General features: G+C 31.8%; 1 protein-coding gene across 2 annotated transcripts in view; it reads left to right on the plus strand.

Moving 5' to 3' along the window:
- Nucleotides 1-16,864, plus strand: part of LOC126892804 (uncharacterized) — a 157,645-nt gene that overhangs the window by 25,299 nt on the left and 115,482 nt on the right. Inside the window, exons 3-6 of one of the 2 annotated variants that reach the window (XM_050662541.1) lie at nt 2,284-2,319; nt 2,831-2,933; nt 3,689-3,756; nt 6,769-6,886. The exons of the other annotated variant lie outside the window; for it this stretch is intronic. Of the exons in view, the coding sequence (XP_050518498.1) occupies nt 2,284-2,319; nt 2,831-2,933; nt 3,689-3,756; nt 6,769-6,786 (225 nt within the window). The 3' untranslated portion in view covers nt 6,787-6,886. Of the gene's footprint in view, nt 1-2,283; nt 2,320-2,830; nt 2,934-3,688; nt 3,757-6,768; nt 6,887-16,864 lie in introns of those variants that run through there. 2 annotated transcript variants of the gene reach the window in all.

A 16,864-nucleotide genomic window follows, 5' to 3' on the forward strand; every position in this document is an offset into this window, starting at 1 on the left:
TAGAGATTATGTGATTGGTCCACATTTTTTGACGGTTGAGGTTTTTATACGAGGGTGCTCCAGTTCTTCCAAAATTGATTTTTTTCAAGTGGGGCTATATAAAAAACCTTGTATACCAGAAGCATCCAACAACGCTTGATGATATGAAAAATAGAATAAAAGAGAGCTTTTAATAATATTGACTTACAAAAATGTTAGAAATGTGGCTCGGTCATTTGAATATCGGTTACAAAATGGCATAGACGTTGAAAGTGGTCATTTTCAACATTTACTTTAGACTTATATCCTTAACATCACATTAATTGGTACATTCATTAAATTTTGTTATGGTTTATTATTTTTTTGTTAGTTATTTATTGAATGAAAATATTTGTTATATTATTACATAATAGTTATTTGTTAAGTTATTTATATTTATAAGAATAATTGAATGTATTCCCGGCAAATGAAGAAAACTAAAAATATCTCAGAAACTAATAAGTTTAGGTATAGGAGATGCTATATAAAAATGAAAGAGTATCATAAATACAATATTTCAAAAAAATAAAATATAGGGTGATCTATTAAAAAAAAATTGAGAAAATCGTAATTCGTGCTTATAAAAATGAATGTTCTACTAAAAAATTCTTGGCTTAGAATGCTGTTGATATACCAATCTAAAAACTGTTACATCAGTTGTATATTGTTTTGATTCATATTTCATGTAAGTTATTTATTAAATAAAAGTAATCTTGTTATATTTTTATATACAATACAAAGTTTTTTTTGTAGGAATTTTACGATTCTTGTATATTAGGGAAATATGATAATTTCTTAATATCACATTTATTGGCAAATTCACTGCATATTGCTATGGTTTATATTTTGTGTTAGTTATTTATCTAATAAAAATAATGTTGTTTAATTATCACTCAATACTAACTTATTTCTACTAGAAAAATTGAATGTATTCCCGAAATTTGAAGAAAACTAAAAATATCTCGGAAAGCAATCAGTTTAGATATAGGGAATGCTATATAAAAATGAAAGAGTATATTAAATACAATAATGTTGAAAAGTAAAATATAGGGTGATCCATTTAAAAAAATAGAGAAAATCGTAATTTGGTTTTGTAGTTCACCCTGTATACAAATATTCGTCAATGATGTGAATTGGACTTAATTTAAAAACTACAGTATATTGTTTATCTTATTACATAAAACAAATTATTGTCTACGAATTACTTCTTTATATACAGGGTGTTAATCTCTTAGTGATTTCGAAATAAAAATGGTCATAACTTGTTAAATACTCTGTATAGTAATGCAAAACCATATATTATATGAACAAGAATTATGAGGGGAATATAAATATGAAAAAATATATAGGGTGTCCCATTTAAAAAATTATATGTTTGATATACCACGCAGTTACTGATCACCCTGTATAAATGGACATATTTTCCAAGCGTGGAGAGTATCATTGTCTACATTTTTTTTAAATAACTTTTCTCGATATTTTATACCATAATGGAGTTATCGACCGATCCCGCACTAAAAACTCACCCTGTACTATATCCTGGTTTTCGTTTCCGTTGTGAGGTATTTTTTTCTCCAGGTTGTGTTGTTGAGACAGCCTGCTGCTCTCTTCGCCGTATTCACTTATTTTTGTACTTCTTCTTCCACTTTTCCGTAGCTTGTCAGTTTTATTCCCAAATATTCCGTTTCCATCACTTGTTCTACTATTTTGTTATTTACAACCAGTTTACATCGTCTCGGTTCCGCTGATAAAACTATCGATTTAGTTTTATCTTTTGAGATCACCTTGTTGTATATGAGCGCCGTGTCTTTTAATTCTTTAACTAATCTTCGTAGGTCATCTTCATTTTTGGCTGTTATTATGGCATCGTCGGCGTAGCATATTATTTTAATTTCATTTTCTCTCATTCTATAATATCCTCTTTTTTTAAACTTACTTTATGATTTCATCCATTATCAGATTAAATATTAATTGCGATAGTTGCGAACTTTTTACATAATTTGTAAAAACAAATTTTCATTATTAGTCCAGTCGGGTTAGACGAATAACAGGCCTAACCTGGCATTAGGAGCTGCCCCAAATTTTATGTTTCTAATCTTTAGGGAGGGTCAATAGTAGTGTAAATTTAAAATCTCGACTGAATTGCGCCGTTGCGTTAGCCGCCACATTGATTTTAATCTAGGTCTGAATTTGTAGTATGTAGTGTGTTAAATTACATTAATAATAATAATTATAAAAGCACCAATGAGTATTTTTCTTTTACAGAATTATGCAGCATGCATATATCTCCAAAGTAGACTGGTAAGTTACTATTTTTTTATATAATAAATAAAAGTAACAATTTTGATCCTGGTTCATTGCATAATATTCCTCTATCACTATAGTCCGTTTTACATTGATTTTACAGTACAGGCCCTTGTGGCTAACAAGTGTGCCAAATTTCACCAGGAAAAATGTGCGTATTTCTAGTGTATAGTTGTAGTCCAAAAGGTGAAATCATTTACTTAGGGCAATTTTACTTAGGGCTACTAAAGCTTATTTTTTAAGGGCAATTCAAACATGTTATCAGATATAGGGTGTTTCATCAGAAAAATTTAACTTTGATATACCACTGTTTTTGGAGCACCCCGTATAATTCACATTGTTTTTAAATTGTAGTGTTAATGGCCCTGCATATTTCTGCGAAGAAATTGTTTTTAAATAACAAGTCGTTTTCTGTACAGAGACTGAGGCGAATAAGATGAACCACCATGAATTTATTATGTTTCTGTTATTATTTAACAACGTTGTACTAATACAAAATATTTTTCAGTTGAATAAAAATTTCGATTTCGACATGGTCATGATGGATTATTATATGCCACCCAGAAAGGATTTATACCTAGATCTACTCAAATGTAATGAAAAATATAGAAGTAAGTATATTAATGATATATGTATTTCTTTCTTTCTATATTATATTTACTATTCTTTCTCAATAAATGCATTCCACATGCCATACGATACGATAAAGACAAAAGGGGCAAGGGACGATTGCTCCGATTTTATCTGAAGTAGGTAAATGAGCATGATTGTGCCGAATAAATTCTGAGGGTCCCTAACCTCTGGGTATCCTTGCATAGGTGGGAATAAGCCACAATTTAAGTTTAAAATTAAATTTATTTGGCGTTTCGATATGATTAAATTTTCGTTAGAGAATCGTAAAACGATGTTTGGAGATGTAAATATTCTCTTAACACTAGGGTATTTAACATCCTACAATCGTTTTATGACGACGTACTATACGCACTTTCTGGGTAAGGATCGGGTGTTTTCTAAGAAAAACCGAAAAGGCAGTGAATGAGCCGACTTCAGTTAGCTCTAGAGAATATATGACAGCATGTGAGGGGGAATATTTTGTGTAGAATTAAAAAAATTAAAAATTTTTCGTTTGGTCAAAAACGTTTTTAAACAGACACATAATATGCATCTTTCTTTAAAATATGCAAAATTTGGTAAAGTCCTCAAATATGCGAAATATGCAAGCAATATGCATAAAAGCCGCTCCCTACTCATAAGCAGTGTTGCCGATTTTAGCGTTTCCTTTAGCTGCTTTTAGGTGCCTATATCTAATCAAAAACTAAACGCGTACTGTATATAGTTTTGTTAATAGCTATTTTCTCTGTTGCAGACACTGACTTGAAATTCACAGATAAAGTTTATAACATGGTCCAATGTTATTACCAACGTGATCCAGTCGTAAGTATTTGTAACGATAACTATTTTACATCAGAAAACTTTCTGTATCGCAAAATAACTAAAATAAAAATAAGCTTTATTAATAAAGGTTTAACAAAAAGGCAGATCATAAATTAAATCACATATTCTGGGACCAAAAATAGTTCGATTGAACCTAACTTACCTTAGTACAAATGTGCACATAAAAAAACTTACAGCCCTGAAATTACAAAATAAAAATCGATTTTTTCCAATATACCGAAAACTATTAGATATTTTTTGATAAAAAAATACTGTTAAAAAATGACAGTGACAGTGTGCACCGCACAAAACTTTTATGGAAGTTTTGTTCCTTTAAACCCCCACATGTTTATGCACGTTCCAATTAAATTATTATTGTGGTAACATTAGTTAAACACAATGTTTTAAAACTTTTTTTATCTCTTGGTCCCAGGTTGTATTTTTGGTCCCAGAATATTTGGGAAACCAACAATGGAACGTGGTCCGTCTCCAGTTCTGCACCAGGATAAGTCTTGACAGATGTAAAGCTGTTTCGGAATCCTTCATTAGCTAAAATATAATCTATTTGTATATGTATACCACCTTCTCAAATGCCTCAAAAAATATGGGCCTGCAAGTAAATCAGCATAAAACTAAGATGATGGCATCAACACCCAATAATAGAGTCAGAAACATCGGTCCCCAATTCACTGTTAATAACTCTACCTTTGAAGTGGTGGACAAATTCACATACTTAGGCTCCCTGAGCACCAAGGAGAACGTCATGAAGGAAGAAATCAAGCGAAGAATAATCCTAGCAAACAAATGCTCTTTTGGACTGAGTAGACATACGAGAAGCAGAAACTAAAGCCGAAAAACAAAAAGAACAATATACAAAACCCTTATACAACCAGTGTTGACATATGGATCAGAGGCATGGACCATCTCCAAGGCAGATGAAAACCTTTTGCTTATATTTGAACGAAGGATCCTGTGAAAATGTTGTTTGGAGGAGGAGGTACTACTACGAGGTAGGTATACCACAGATATAAACATATATTTGGTGGTAAAGACGTAGTATCTCTTATAAGAATAGGAATACTAAGATGAGCAGGACATCCAGCAAGATCACAGCAGAACAACCCTCCTAAAAGAATCGTTATGTCACAACCTGTGGGAAGTAGAAATAGGTGTAGGCCAAAACTCAGATGGAAGGATGGTGTAGATGAGGATGGGAGAAAAATAGGTTCAGCAAACTGGTAACGGTTGTCAATGGATAGGACTGACTGGCGTAATAGACTTGGGAAGGTCTAGGCTCTTTCATTGAACTACAGCACCATTGATGATGATGATAATCTATTTGAATTTTAATGATTCTCCCGTATTTCCTTAAAGAGATTTCCTGTACAGCTTTAAAAGTATTAATTAGAAGAATGTGTTGGTGACAATTAGTTCTCAGTCTTCTATGATTTTTTCTAGGAGTTCTCCTTTTTTTCGATGGACCCCAAGTATATATTTTCCGATATCATCACCATCAATGGTGCTACAGCCCTACAAAATAAAAGAGCCTCGATTTTTCTAAGTCTATTACGCCAGTTAGTTCTATCCATTGCCAACTGTTGCCAGTTTGCTGCGCCTATTTTTGTACCATCCTCATCTACACCATCCTCCCATCTGAGCTTTGGACTACCCCTATTTCTACTTCACACAGGTTGTCACATAAGAATTCTTCTAGGAGGGTTGTTCTGCTGTAATCTTGCTAGATATACTGCTCAACTTAGTCTTCCTATTTTATATAAGAGATACTACGTCTTTACCACCACATGTATGTTTATATCTGTGGTATATCTCATGGTTGTACCTCCTCCTTCAAACACCATTTTCACATAGGCCTCCGAATATTCCTCTCAGGATCCTTCGTTCAAATATGAGCAGAAAGTGTTCATGTGCCTTAGCGATAGTCCCTGTCTCCGATCCATATGTCAAAACTGGTTTTATAAGGGTTTCTGTATATGGTTATTTTTGTTTTTTGGCTTAAGTTTCTGCTTCTCATGTGTCTACTCATTATGCTCCGATGTACAGGGTTATTCACTGTATTTTGACCCCCCTGTAAACTGTTAATAGTGACGTCATCTATCTGGGCGTGACTACGTTATCGATAATTTTTTTAAATGAAAGTAGGGGTCGTGTTATACCTCATTCGAAAGGTTATTTAATTCTCTATTCAATAATGTAAACATTAAGATAATGGTTTATACAGGGTGTCCAAAATTTTTTTAAATTAAATTAATTGACACAAAAAGAAGAATGTATGTAATTTATTTAATTAAACATATCTTCTGCTGCTGTTAGAAAAAAGAAATAAAAGTTTATTGCACAAATAAACATTGTTTCTTGCCTAAATTCAATGTTCAAACTGCCAAGAGGCAGATGGGTGGCAGCTTGAATATTGAATTTAAGTGAAAGTAACGTTTATTTGTTCAATTAACATTTATTTCTGTTTTCTGACAGCGGTAGAATGTATTTTGAATGAAATAAATTACATACATTTTTCTTTTTGTGTCAATTATTTAATTAAAAAAAACATTTTTGGACACCCTGTATAAATAATTATCTTAATGTTTATATTCCTGAATAGAAAATTGAATAACCTTTTAAATGAGCTAGCACACGACGCTATTCTCATTTAAAAAAATAGTCGATTACGTCATCATTCCCATATGAATGACGTCACTAGTATGATATATATGGTAAAAAATCATAATTTAAAAATCGAATAACTTTTGTATTTTACATTTTTTTCCAATTCTGTAAATAAAGCAGTTTACAGTGGGGTCAAAATATAGTGAATAACCCTGTACAGCGTCTTATTTCCTGCTCCAAGCTTGATATTAAAATCTCGGAAATTGATGAGAACTTTTTATTGTGGAAACACAAAATCTAGTCGAAAAAATTGAAGAAATTTAACTACCTTAAACAAATTTTTGAAATTTTATTTTATGATTTAGCAATATTATTTTTTTTTTCTTTTAGAACTTCGTTTTCTTCTAACATCCTACAAAAGGGGTAAACATAAACGCAGAAGATCAGAAAAGAGTTACATTTATAATACATTTTTATATTTTCTAATAAATAAATTTATTAAATTTTATATATTGTAGTTTAATTTTATGCCCAAATTTTTATATTCGTTATTTTAAGGCAAAAATAATTCGGATGTGAATCATATTGAAAAAATTATTGCTTGAAAAAACGTACTTATAGAATAGAATAGAAATATGCTTTATTGTCACTGAAAATTATACAAATTTCATGGACAAGGCTTAACACAAAATCAGAAAAAAATAATAACAATAACAATTACAATTTTTTGAATTTGATAAATCGTCAATATAAACAAAATACAAGTTAATAAAGTATAGAAAACCGATATAGTATTGCAAAAACTAATAGAAATTGCAAAGTGAACATACCATAAAATAAAATACAGACATAGGAACTAATAGCTGCTTCATGTGACACCCAAATATAGATAAGTTTGGTTACTTGTACATTACTGTCATTTCTTAGTTAGTCATTAAGAAACTCTTCTACTGAATAATATGGTCTTTTAGACAGATGAGCTTTTGTCATTTTACGGAACTTGGGGAAAGATGTTTCAGACTTGATTTGTAAAGGGAGATGGTTGTATAGTTTTTTGCGGAATATAATACACATTTCTTTACTAACTCAGAGGACAAGATCGGTAAATAATAGATATCAAAAGTTGAATTTCTGATGGAGTAGTCATGATGAGGCCTTGCTGGAAAGACATGCATGTGTTTACGAATTAAGCAAACAGTTTCTAAATTATATAAAGATGGAAGGGTTAAAATTCCCTGATGTTTGAAGTAACTTCTGCAATGTGTTGTTCTTCTGAGGCTAAACAGATACCTTATTGATCTTTTTTGTAATTTAAAAATAACATCTAATTGGGTAGCTGTACTAGAACCCCAGAAAGGAAGACCATATCGAAGATGAGACTCGAACAAGGAAAACTATATTAGTTTAGAAGATTATAAATTGAGTTCTTTCGAAACAGATCTTATAGGATAGCAGGCTGAGGCCAGTTTCTTACTTAACAAATCGATATGAAGGAACGATTTGAGGTTGCGGTCTAAAAAAATACCAAGAAATTTTACAGTATCAACGGCAGAGATCTGGCTGTTATTAAGTTACCTCTTTCAAAGGAATCATTAATTAGTGAGACGAGGAGTTTTAACACATTTCCTGTGAGATTTGAGAAGATTTTTATGGATAGTCCATCAGTACTTCAGGATGATTTGCCTTTGATACTATTGATCGTTTGGATCAGTTCAGATTTATCGATTGTTCTTACAAGGAATGAACTCGAGAACACTCCTAAATTAGGGAGATAGGAAATGGGATCTTTTTGCGGCAAAATAGTAGAAGTTATATTTTTACTCACATTAACGAAGTATTTGTTTAGATTTTCAGGGTTTGGAACGGCAAATGTTTGAGCTGCGTGAGTTCTATTTCGAAGATCGTTTATTATGGACCAAGTTTCTTTTGCAACACTTTTAGAGCTTCCCAGACGATTTTGATAGTAGACTTTTTTAGCTGATTTGATGAGTTTTAGATAGGTTACCTTGTACTTAATGATATATTGAGTGACGGATACGTTGGTAGCAAATTTCTTGATATACAATAGTGAGCTCATATTCTTGGCTGATATGCGAATGCCTTTGGTAGCCCAGGGTTTGTGTTCTTTTGGCTTAATTGAAATTAAAGGAAATTCCTTACTGAAGATACTGACAGGCTTTTCTAAAAAATCGTTGAAATTATAGTCCACGTCCTCAGAAGGAAAATGCCACTCAGAAGTTAAGAATAAATTTTGAAATTTATGAAAATTCCGAGCGGAAAAAATCCTACCTAAACGTCGGGTTTTCGAGGAGGGTTTGCTGAAGATGTTAAACTTCGTAAATGCTGCTTCATGATCTGATAATCCCGCATTAATAATTGTTGAGCAGACATCAAGGGGTGAGAAATGTGAGACAATATAGTCAATTATGGTAGATGAAGTTTTTGTATTCCTTGTAGGGTAATTAACGTGCATTGAGAGACCATACGATTCAAATATGTTGACCAAGGACATTTGAGTAGCACAAGCAGCATCATAATTAATGTTGAAGTCCCCCCATAGAATTTTTCTGCTTTTATGCGGCAAGTCATCTAACAAATATAGCAGGTTCTGAAAAAATAGTTCCACAGACGAGTCAGGTGATCTATAGATGCAAATAATGTAAAGATTAAGATTTTTATTATAAACTAAGGAGAACTCAAAGAAGGCTTCATTCAACAAAAAGTTGTATCTTGTTATCAGAGAAAAATCATTTTTTCTAGAAAGAATTAGGATGCCTCCATGAGCTGAACTTCGACGATCATACCTGTCAATTATTGTGGTATATTTTTCTACAAAATAGGCTCGTTGACTTCAAGCCAGTGCTTTGTAACCGCAACTATCAGGGGAAATCCTAATTCCTCCAGAAACAAAAATAATTCGTCAGTTTTATTTCTTACAGAACGAATATTAATCAGAACCATACTAAAGTTGTCATCACTAAAATTATTCGAGGTTTCTAGTTTCTCAGAACACGTCGTATTATTTAAAAATTTCGTCTTGGAAACCTAGTGGAATAATAATTTCGGTGACATTCCCTTGATTTTTGTGGATATATAGCTTAAACTGAACTTAAAAAGGACCTAAAAGCAGCAAGATAAGCTTACACCTCAGTTGGACCAATTCCATAGGCGTCATTAAATTCTAGAAGAATTTTTCGTAGTTCTTCAAGTCTTGGTAGGTAGTCCTTCGGAAGCCAAAAATAGGTTTACACTGGTGTTGGTATATCCATCATAAAATACTGAGGCAGGCTGGTCGTGTAGAAAAGCAAGATGTAGCTTAACACGTTAAACGCCATGGGTAAATGGATAAAAAATTAAAAAAAAATTTTTTTGTATATATATCTGATATTATGTGTTCAAAATAGATATAATATTTATTTTTAGTTTTGAGCGAATTTTTTAGTCATAAATATAAAAAAACACATTGAGGTCACCGGTGCCCTCCGCGGCGCTATTGAATAGAAATTAACTTTTCAGTTGTACCACGCCGCGCCGGTCACAATGTCGGTCATCCCACTCTCAGCAATTCCCGCCCCTCTGGGCTGCTAGTGACCATGCGGTTCTAACAAGAAACAACAGGTCAGTTCTTGCAATCTTCAAGTGGATGCAGTAACAGTGTTTTTTTTGGTTCTTTGTTCTGTATTATTTTGTGTTCCTATTGATTAAGAATTTAATATTCACCATTAGCTCGCATACGTGTAATATGACCGATCATATTACCCGTATGCACGCTAATGGTGAATATAAAATTCTTAATTTTATGCCAAAACATCCGCAATAACTATCTCTTAAAACATACCAAATTTTATTTGCATATCTTAACTTGTTTTAAAGCAATATACAGGGTGTCCCGAAAAGATTGGTCATAAATTATACCAGACATTCTGGAGTCAAAAATAGTTCGATTAAACCTAACTTACCTTAGTACAAATCTGCTCATAAAAAAAGTTACAGCCCTTTGAAGTTACAAAATGACAATCGATTTTTTTCAATATATCGAAAACTATCAGAGGTTTTTTATTGAAAATTCACATGTACCATTCTCATGGGAGGATCATCTTAAAACAAAATTATAGTGAGATTTGTCCACCCCATAAAAATTTTATGGGGGTTTTGTTCTCTTAAACCCCCCCCCCCCCCAAATTTTGTGTACGTTCCAATTAATTCATTATTGTGGTACCATTAGTTAAAAACAACATTTTCAAAACTTTTTTGCCTCTTAGTATTTTTCCTATTTTATCGAGATGCGGCTTCTTTTTTAATAGATTTACATACAAATTTTATGGGGTTTTTGTTCCTTTAAACCCCCCAAATGTTTGTGTACGTTCCAATTAAACTATTATTGTGGTACCATTAGTCAAACACAGTGTTTTTAAAACTTTTTTGCCTGTTATTCTTTTGTTGATAGTCACCTTTTATCGAGATGTGGCTTCTTTTTCAAAATATACCCAAAAATGTACATTATAAATAAATTTTCAGATTATAACAGGTCTCTATAACCATATCCAAATATGTGGTAGGCTTATCGAAAAAGTACTAAGAGACAAAAAGTTTTAAAATCACTGTGTTTAACTAATGGTCTCACAATAATGATTTAATTGGAACGTACACAAAAGTTTGAGGGGGTATAAAAGAACAAAACCCCCATAAAATTTTTATGGGGTGCACAAATTTCACTTTAATTTTTTTTAAGATGTTGCTGCCATAAGAATGCCACGTGTCCATTTTCAATAAAAAATCTCTAAGAGTTTTCGATATACATAGAGTTTTCAGTCATGAGGAACTGTACATACTCCTACCTCGTATAGAGGCCCCTATGACGAATAACAAATGATCATTAAAAAGTGTCTGCTCCCATTGTTTAATAATATACAGAGCGAGTTTCGCATTTTGACAGAAATTTTTATTCGTCATAATTTTTGAACGGTCAGATCGATGTGTCTCTTATTTTGGTCAATCGTTACACTATTACCACCTAATCAACTAATTTATTCAAACTACAGAAAAATCAGGACCGGCTTTAAAAAAATTAGTTTGTTTGGGTCTTAGAAAAAATTTCACCCTGTATTACAAAAATTAATTTTTTTTGAACAAATATTTAATTTATGTTACCATCCCATCAACTGATTTATTCAAACTAGAAAAAAATCAGGCCCGGATTTAAGAAATAAGTTCGTTTGGATCTTAGAAAAAATTTCACCCTGTATACGCTTTTTGAAAAGTCTAATATGAATTTTACAAATTAGAAAAATAAGCAATTAAAATGGCATATTTATTTTACCCCACACGATTACTTAATTTAAAAAAAAATCATAGACTCTGCACAAAATGTCTGGCAAAGTTTTTGCATAGATTTAAAAAAATTTACTTTTTTTACAAAAATTAATTTACAAAAACAACGTTTTTCTTAAAATTAAAAGTTTTACCATTTTTTTTTTCTATAATACGTCTAAATCTAAAACTCCCTATAACACTTTTTTGGACCCTATAGTTTAACATAGACGTGATCAAACAGATAAATTTAAAAGTTTTTTACTTAATTTTTGCGATTTACCTTTTCAATTCACGAATCTGCACCTTTTATTTTTAAAAATTCATAACTTTTACAAGAAGAAGACTGAAAGTCTACAACAATTTTCATAGTCTTCACAATGGTTAGAGATATGTGCTGTAAGGATTTCAGAAAAAAAAATATTAAAATGGAACAGAGTTGTAGCGAGTTAAACCGTGATTTCATTTTTTTTTTCATTTTTAAGTTAAAATTCTGATTTTGACAAATTTGATTTTTTAATAAAAAATTAAGTAATCGTGTGGGAAAAAAATAAATAAACCATTTTAAATGCCTATTTGTCTAGTTTGTAAAATTCATATTAGATTTTTCAAAAAGCGTATACAGGGTGAAATTTTTTCTAAGACCAAAACGAACTAATTTTTTAAATACGGATCTGATTTTTTTCTAGTTTGAATAAATAATTTGATTGAGTGGTAACATAAATTAAATATTTGTTCAAAAAAAAAATAATTTTTGTAATAAAAGTTAATTTTTTTAAATCTATGGTTCACTTTACGAAACTTTTAATTCATAGTCAAATTTGATTTTTTTATAAAAAATTTAGTAAGCGTGTGCGGAAAAAAAATAAATAAGCCATTTTAATTGCATACTTGTCTAATTTGTAAAACTCATATTAGACTTTTAAAAAAGCGTATACAGGGTGAAATTTTTTCTAAGACCCAAACGAACTAATTTTTTAAAGCCGGGCCTGATTTTTTTCTAGCTTGAATACATCAGTTGATTAGGTGGTAATAGTGTAACTATTGACCAAAATAAGAGACACATCGATCTGACCGTACAAATATTATGACGAATACAAATTTCTGTCAAAATGCGAAACTCGCGCTGTATATTATTAAACAATGGGAGCAAACACTTTTTAATGGTCATTTGTTATTCCCCATAGGAACCCCTATACGAGGTAAGAGTATGTACAGTTCCTCATGACTCACCCTGTATGAAAAAAAGTCAATTTTCAGTTTGTAACTTCAAAGGGCTGTAACTTTTTTTGTATACATATACTATTGTATATAGGTAATTGAGGTTCAATCAACCTATTTTTGACCCCAGAATCTGTGGTATAATTTATGACCAATCTTTTCGGGACACCCTGTATAAATCGTCAGTTTGTAAGAAAAAATTCAACATCCCGTATCTCGGAAACGAAACATTTGCGGAAATCTGAGGCTATAGTTGGGTCCTAACTTCAGTATTTTATAAATGCTAGAATATTCCACAGGGTGATGCGAACTTTGGCACACAGTTTGACTGGTACACCCGGTATATAATGAAAATTTACCTGTGCATGTCGATGCATATTCGCAGAAAAATCCTTAAATGTTATGTACGGTCTATCCTATTATATGTTTGTGGAACATAGATATTAAAGATCACAATGCTTAACAAAATAGAAGCATTATAAATGTAATGCTATTGACGGATCCTAAAAATATCGTGGGTTTCGCACACTTCCAATGAAGATGGTCTTAAAATGATGAACTCAGAATGTCTGCTCATAAACATCATAAAGAGGAGAAAAACAAAATACTTTGGCCATATAATTAGAAGACCTATGTACCAAATACTTCGCCTTATAATACAAGGAAGACTGGAAGAAAAGAGATGGATTAGTCTAAAGACAATTCTATGGCTGCGTAATGTCAGACAACGGTAGGGTTCCACAGAAGAAGAATTATTTCGCGCAGTAGCCGATACGGATAGGTTTGAGGAAATTGTAAACGTGATGACAGCCAACGCCTGAACAGGGACACGGTACCTACAGAAGAAGAGGGTGAGTGCATTATACGCAAAAATATACTGGTCAAAAATGATGACGCGATAGATACATAAATCTAGTCCATACTTTCACCGTTTTTGCTCTAAATTTTAAAGAACCGCTTGGATTGACATGAAATTTGGCACACGTATAGCTTAAAAGGTAAAAAAAAAAGTTTTATTGTGGCGATGTGTGCTTTTGCCCTGGGGGTAACTTTCACCCCCTCTTGGATGTGACAAAATGTGTGTCCAAAATAAGTCCGGAAATGGGTAAACTGACTAATTTTAAGTAACTTTTGTTCTATAGAGCTTTTTCGCCAAGTCAACACTTTTCGAGTTATTTGCAAGTGAATATGTTCATTTTTCAACGAAATAACCATATTTTTAGACGGTTTTTCGCAAATAACTAAAAAATTAAGTATTTTGTCGAAAAAAACGTTCTTATCAAAAATATAGCCTATAAAAAAGTACAAAGAATGGTGTACGCGTTAGGTCTCTGGATCTCGTAGAACCAGAGTTATAGCCAATGAAAAATAGATTCATATTCACCAAATTTAAAATAGAATATTTCGACGTGAAATATCCAAAAAATTAAGTACGTTCTGGGGAAAATCTATTATAACTTTTTTAAAGTGTTTAAAAAAGCTTTATTTCTGTTTTCACAAAAAGTTTCTAGCATTAAATTTAAGCAAGTTACGCTCAAAATAAAGTTGGTCCCTTCTGTTTTTGCAAAAAAAATCGGGAAGACCACACCCTAATTAGCAACTTAAATTAAATTAATCGTTACCGCTCCACAAATTATTTTACGTATGTTGTGTTTATATGATCTGTAAGTTTCATCGTTTCAAAGTGCTTATTTTTGAAAAAATTTGGTTTCAAAATAAAATTTTTAAAAAATTAAATTTTGAAAAATATGCTTTTTTTCAAAATAACTTAAAAATTGTTAGAGATACCAAAAATCTCGAAAAACAAAAAAAGTCAGATTTGCTTTTCTGAATATCGCGTATTTTTTTGTTTTTCTGTTAGACAAAAATTGATTAAGATTTGGTGTTTCTAAATTTGCATACATTCGTGATCAGTGACTCGTTCAACCCCTTTTAACTACAGCCCTTTCAATAATAAGGACTTTGAACCGATGAAACTTACAGATCATATAAACAATATATACATGAGTCAAGAAACTTGTGAAGTCGTAACGATTAAGTTCATTTAGGATACTAATTAGGGGGTGATTTTCTCGATTGTTTTACCAAAACCAAAAGGGACTAACTTTATTTTGAGCGTAACTTGTTTAATTTTGATGCTACAAATTTTTGTATAAAACAAAAATAAAGCTTTTTTTAAACACTTTAAATAAGTTTTAATGAGTTTTCCCCGAAATGTGCTTCATTTTTGGTTATTTCACGTTAAAGTATTCCATTTGGAATTTGACGAATATGAACCTATATTTCATTAGCTATAACTCTGCTTCTACTAGGTGTAGAGACCTGATATATACACCATTTTTTTAATTTTTTACAGGCTATATTTTTGCTGCGAATGTTTTTTCGACAAAATACTTACTATTTGAGTTATTTGCGAAAAACCGTCTAAAAGCGTGGTTATTTTGTAGAAAAAATGAACATATTCACTGCCAAATAACTCGAAAAGTATTGACTTAGTGAAAAAACTCTATAGAACAAAAGTTACTTAAAATTAGCCAGTTTATTCATTTCCTGACTTTCTTTGGACGAATATTTTTTCACCACCAAGAGGGGGTGAAAACCACCCCCAGAGCAAAAGCACATATCGGCACAATATCACTTTTTTTTTTGACTTGTTAGCTATGTGTATGCCAAATTTCATGTCAATCCAGCGGTTCTTTAAAATTTAGAGGTTTTGCAATATTTTACCGTTAAAGAACGGACTAATGAGAGACTATTGGTAGTTTAATTTAAAAAGGACAATACAAACAGAAACGACATATTTATTGCGTATGGACCGAAGAATAATAACGCAAAAAAGAGGAAAAAGATGAGCTCGTTACGCAAAAAAGAATGTTACAAGCGGAGATAGATAACGAAGGAGAATATATTTTAGCAATGTAATTTTTTAGTAAGTGGTATAGTTGAAAGTATTAGGGAATTAAATGATAGTTTGGACGTACTCCAATAACTCTAACTACTTAGTTACTTGCTGACATACTTTCACCATGTGAACAAGTCAAGCCACAGCTCAGATGTTACCTGGAGCATATTCATGAAAAATACTTTAAACATCCATGCTAAGTTAGCATTTTTAACCAATGTTTTCTTGACGGATTACTTGTACAGGACTTTGACCCATATATTTTTGTAAAATTATATCTTGGTGGTTAGCATGTAAATTTCACGTAAGCACTGATGATGATTGGTAAACCAATCGAAAACTAGTTCTGTGATGTAGCCCTTTTTAAGGGATTTTAAATATATACCTTTTATGAAGGATTTTATTTTTTTTTAACTCTAACTAAGTTGGCTGGTATCTTTTTTAAGACACCGATGTAGTCCTCGTTTCGCGTAGGGTTTAGCAAGTCCCCTTAAAATAAAATCTTTTAATATGAAACGCCCTCATTCAGCTTCAAAAGTCCACTGCATGGACGTCTTTCTCGTATTTTCAAAACTATCTATCTTGTTCTAGTCTTATCTAGTTTATATTTAGCCTTATTAAATCGCCATTCCATCTTGTAATTGCTCGACCGGCACTTGTCTTGTGGACTAGGTGCTCGAGAAACTCTCTTTGGTTTGAATGTTCTTACACAACGATGCCTAGATGTTAATCTAAAGAAGTACATGCATGTTTTATCGATTTTGAAAAAACGCTTGACAGAGTACGCCACGATAGGCTAAGAGAAATTCTTGAAAGAAAAGACATAGATAATAAAGATCTGCGAATAATTCTCAACATATATTGAAATCAGAAAGCTAACATCAAAATAGAAAATGAGATATCAAAAGAAGTAGAAATACGTAGAGGAGTACGACAGGGATGCATTTTGTCACCACTGCTATTTAATGTATACAGTGAAAGCATCTGCCAGGAAGCCCTTTTGCAACCAAATGAAGGAATTGTAATCAATGGAGATGTTGTAAATAATATTCG

This window comes from Diabrotica virgifera, chromosome 9 (genome assembly GCF_917563875.1).
Source record: "Diabrotica virgifera virgifera chromosome 9, PGI_DIABVI_V3a".
Classification (NCBI taxonomy): domain Eukaryota; kingdom Metazoa; phylum Arthropoda; class Insecta; order Coleoptera; family Chrysomelidae; genus Diabrotica; species Diabrotica virgifera.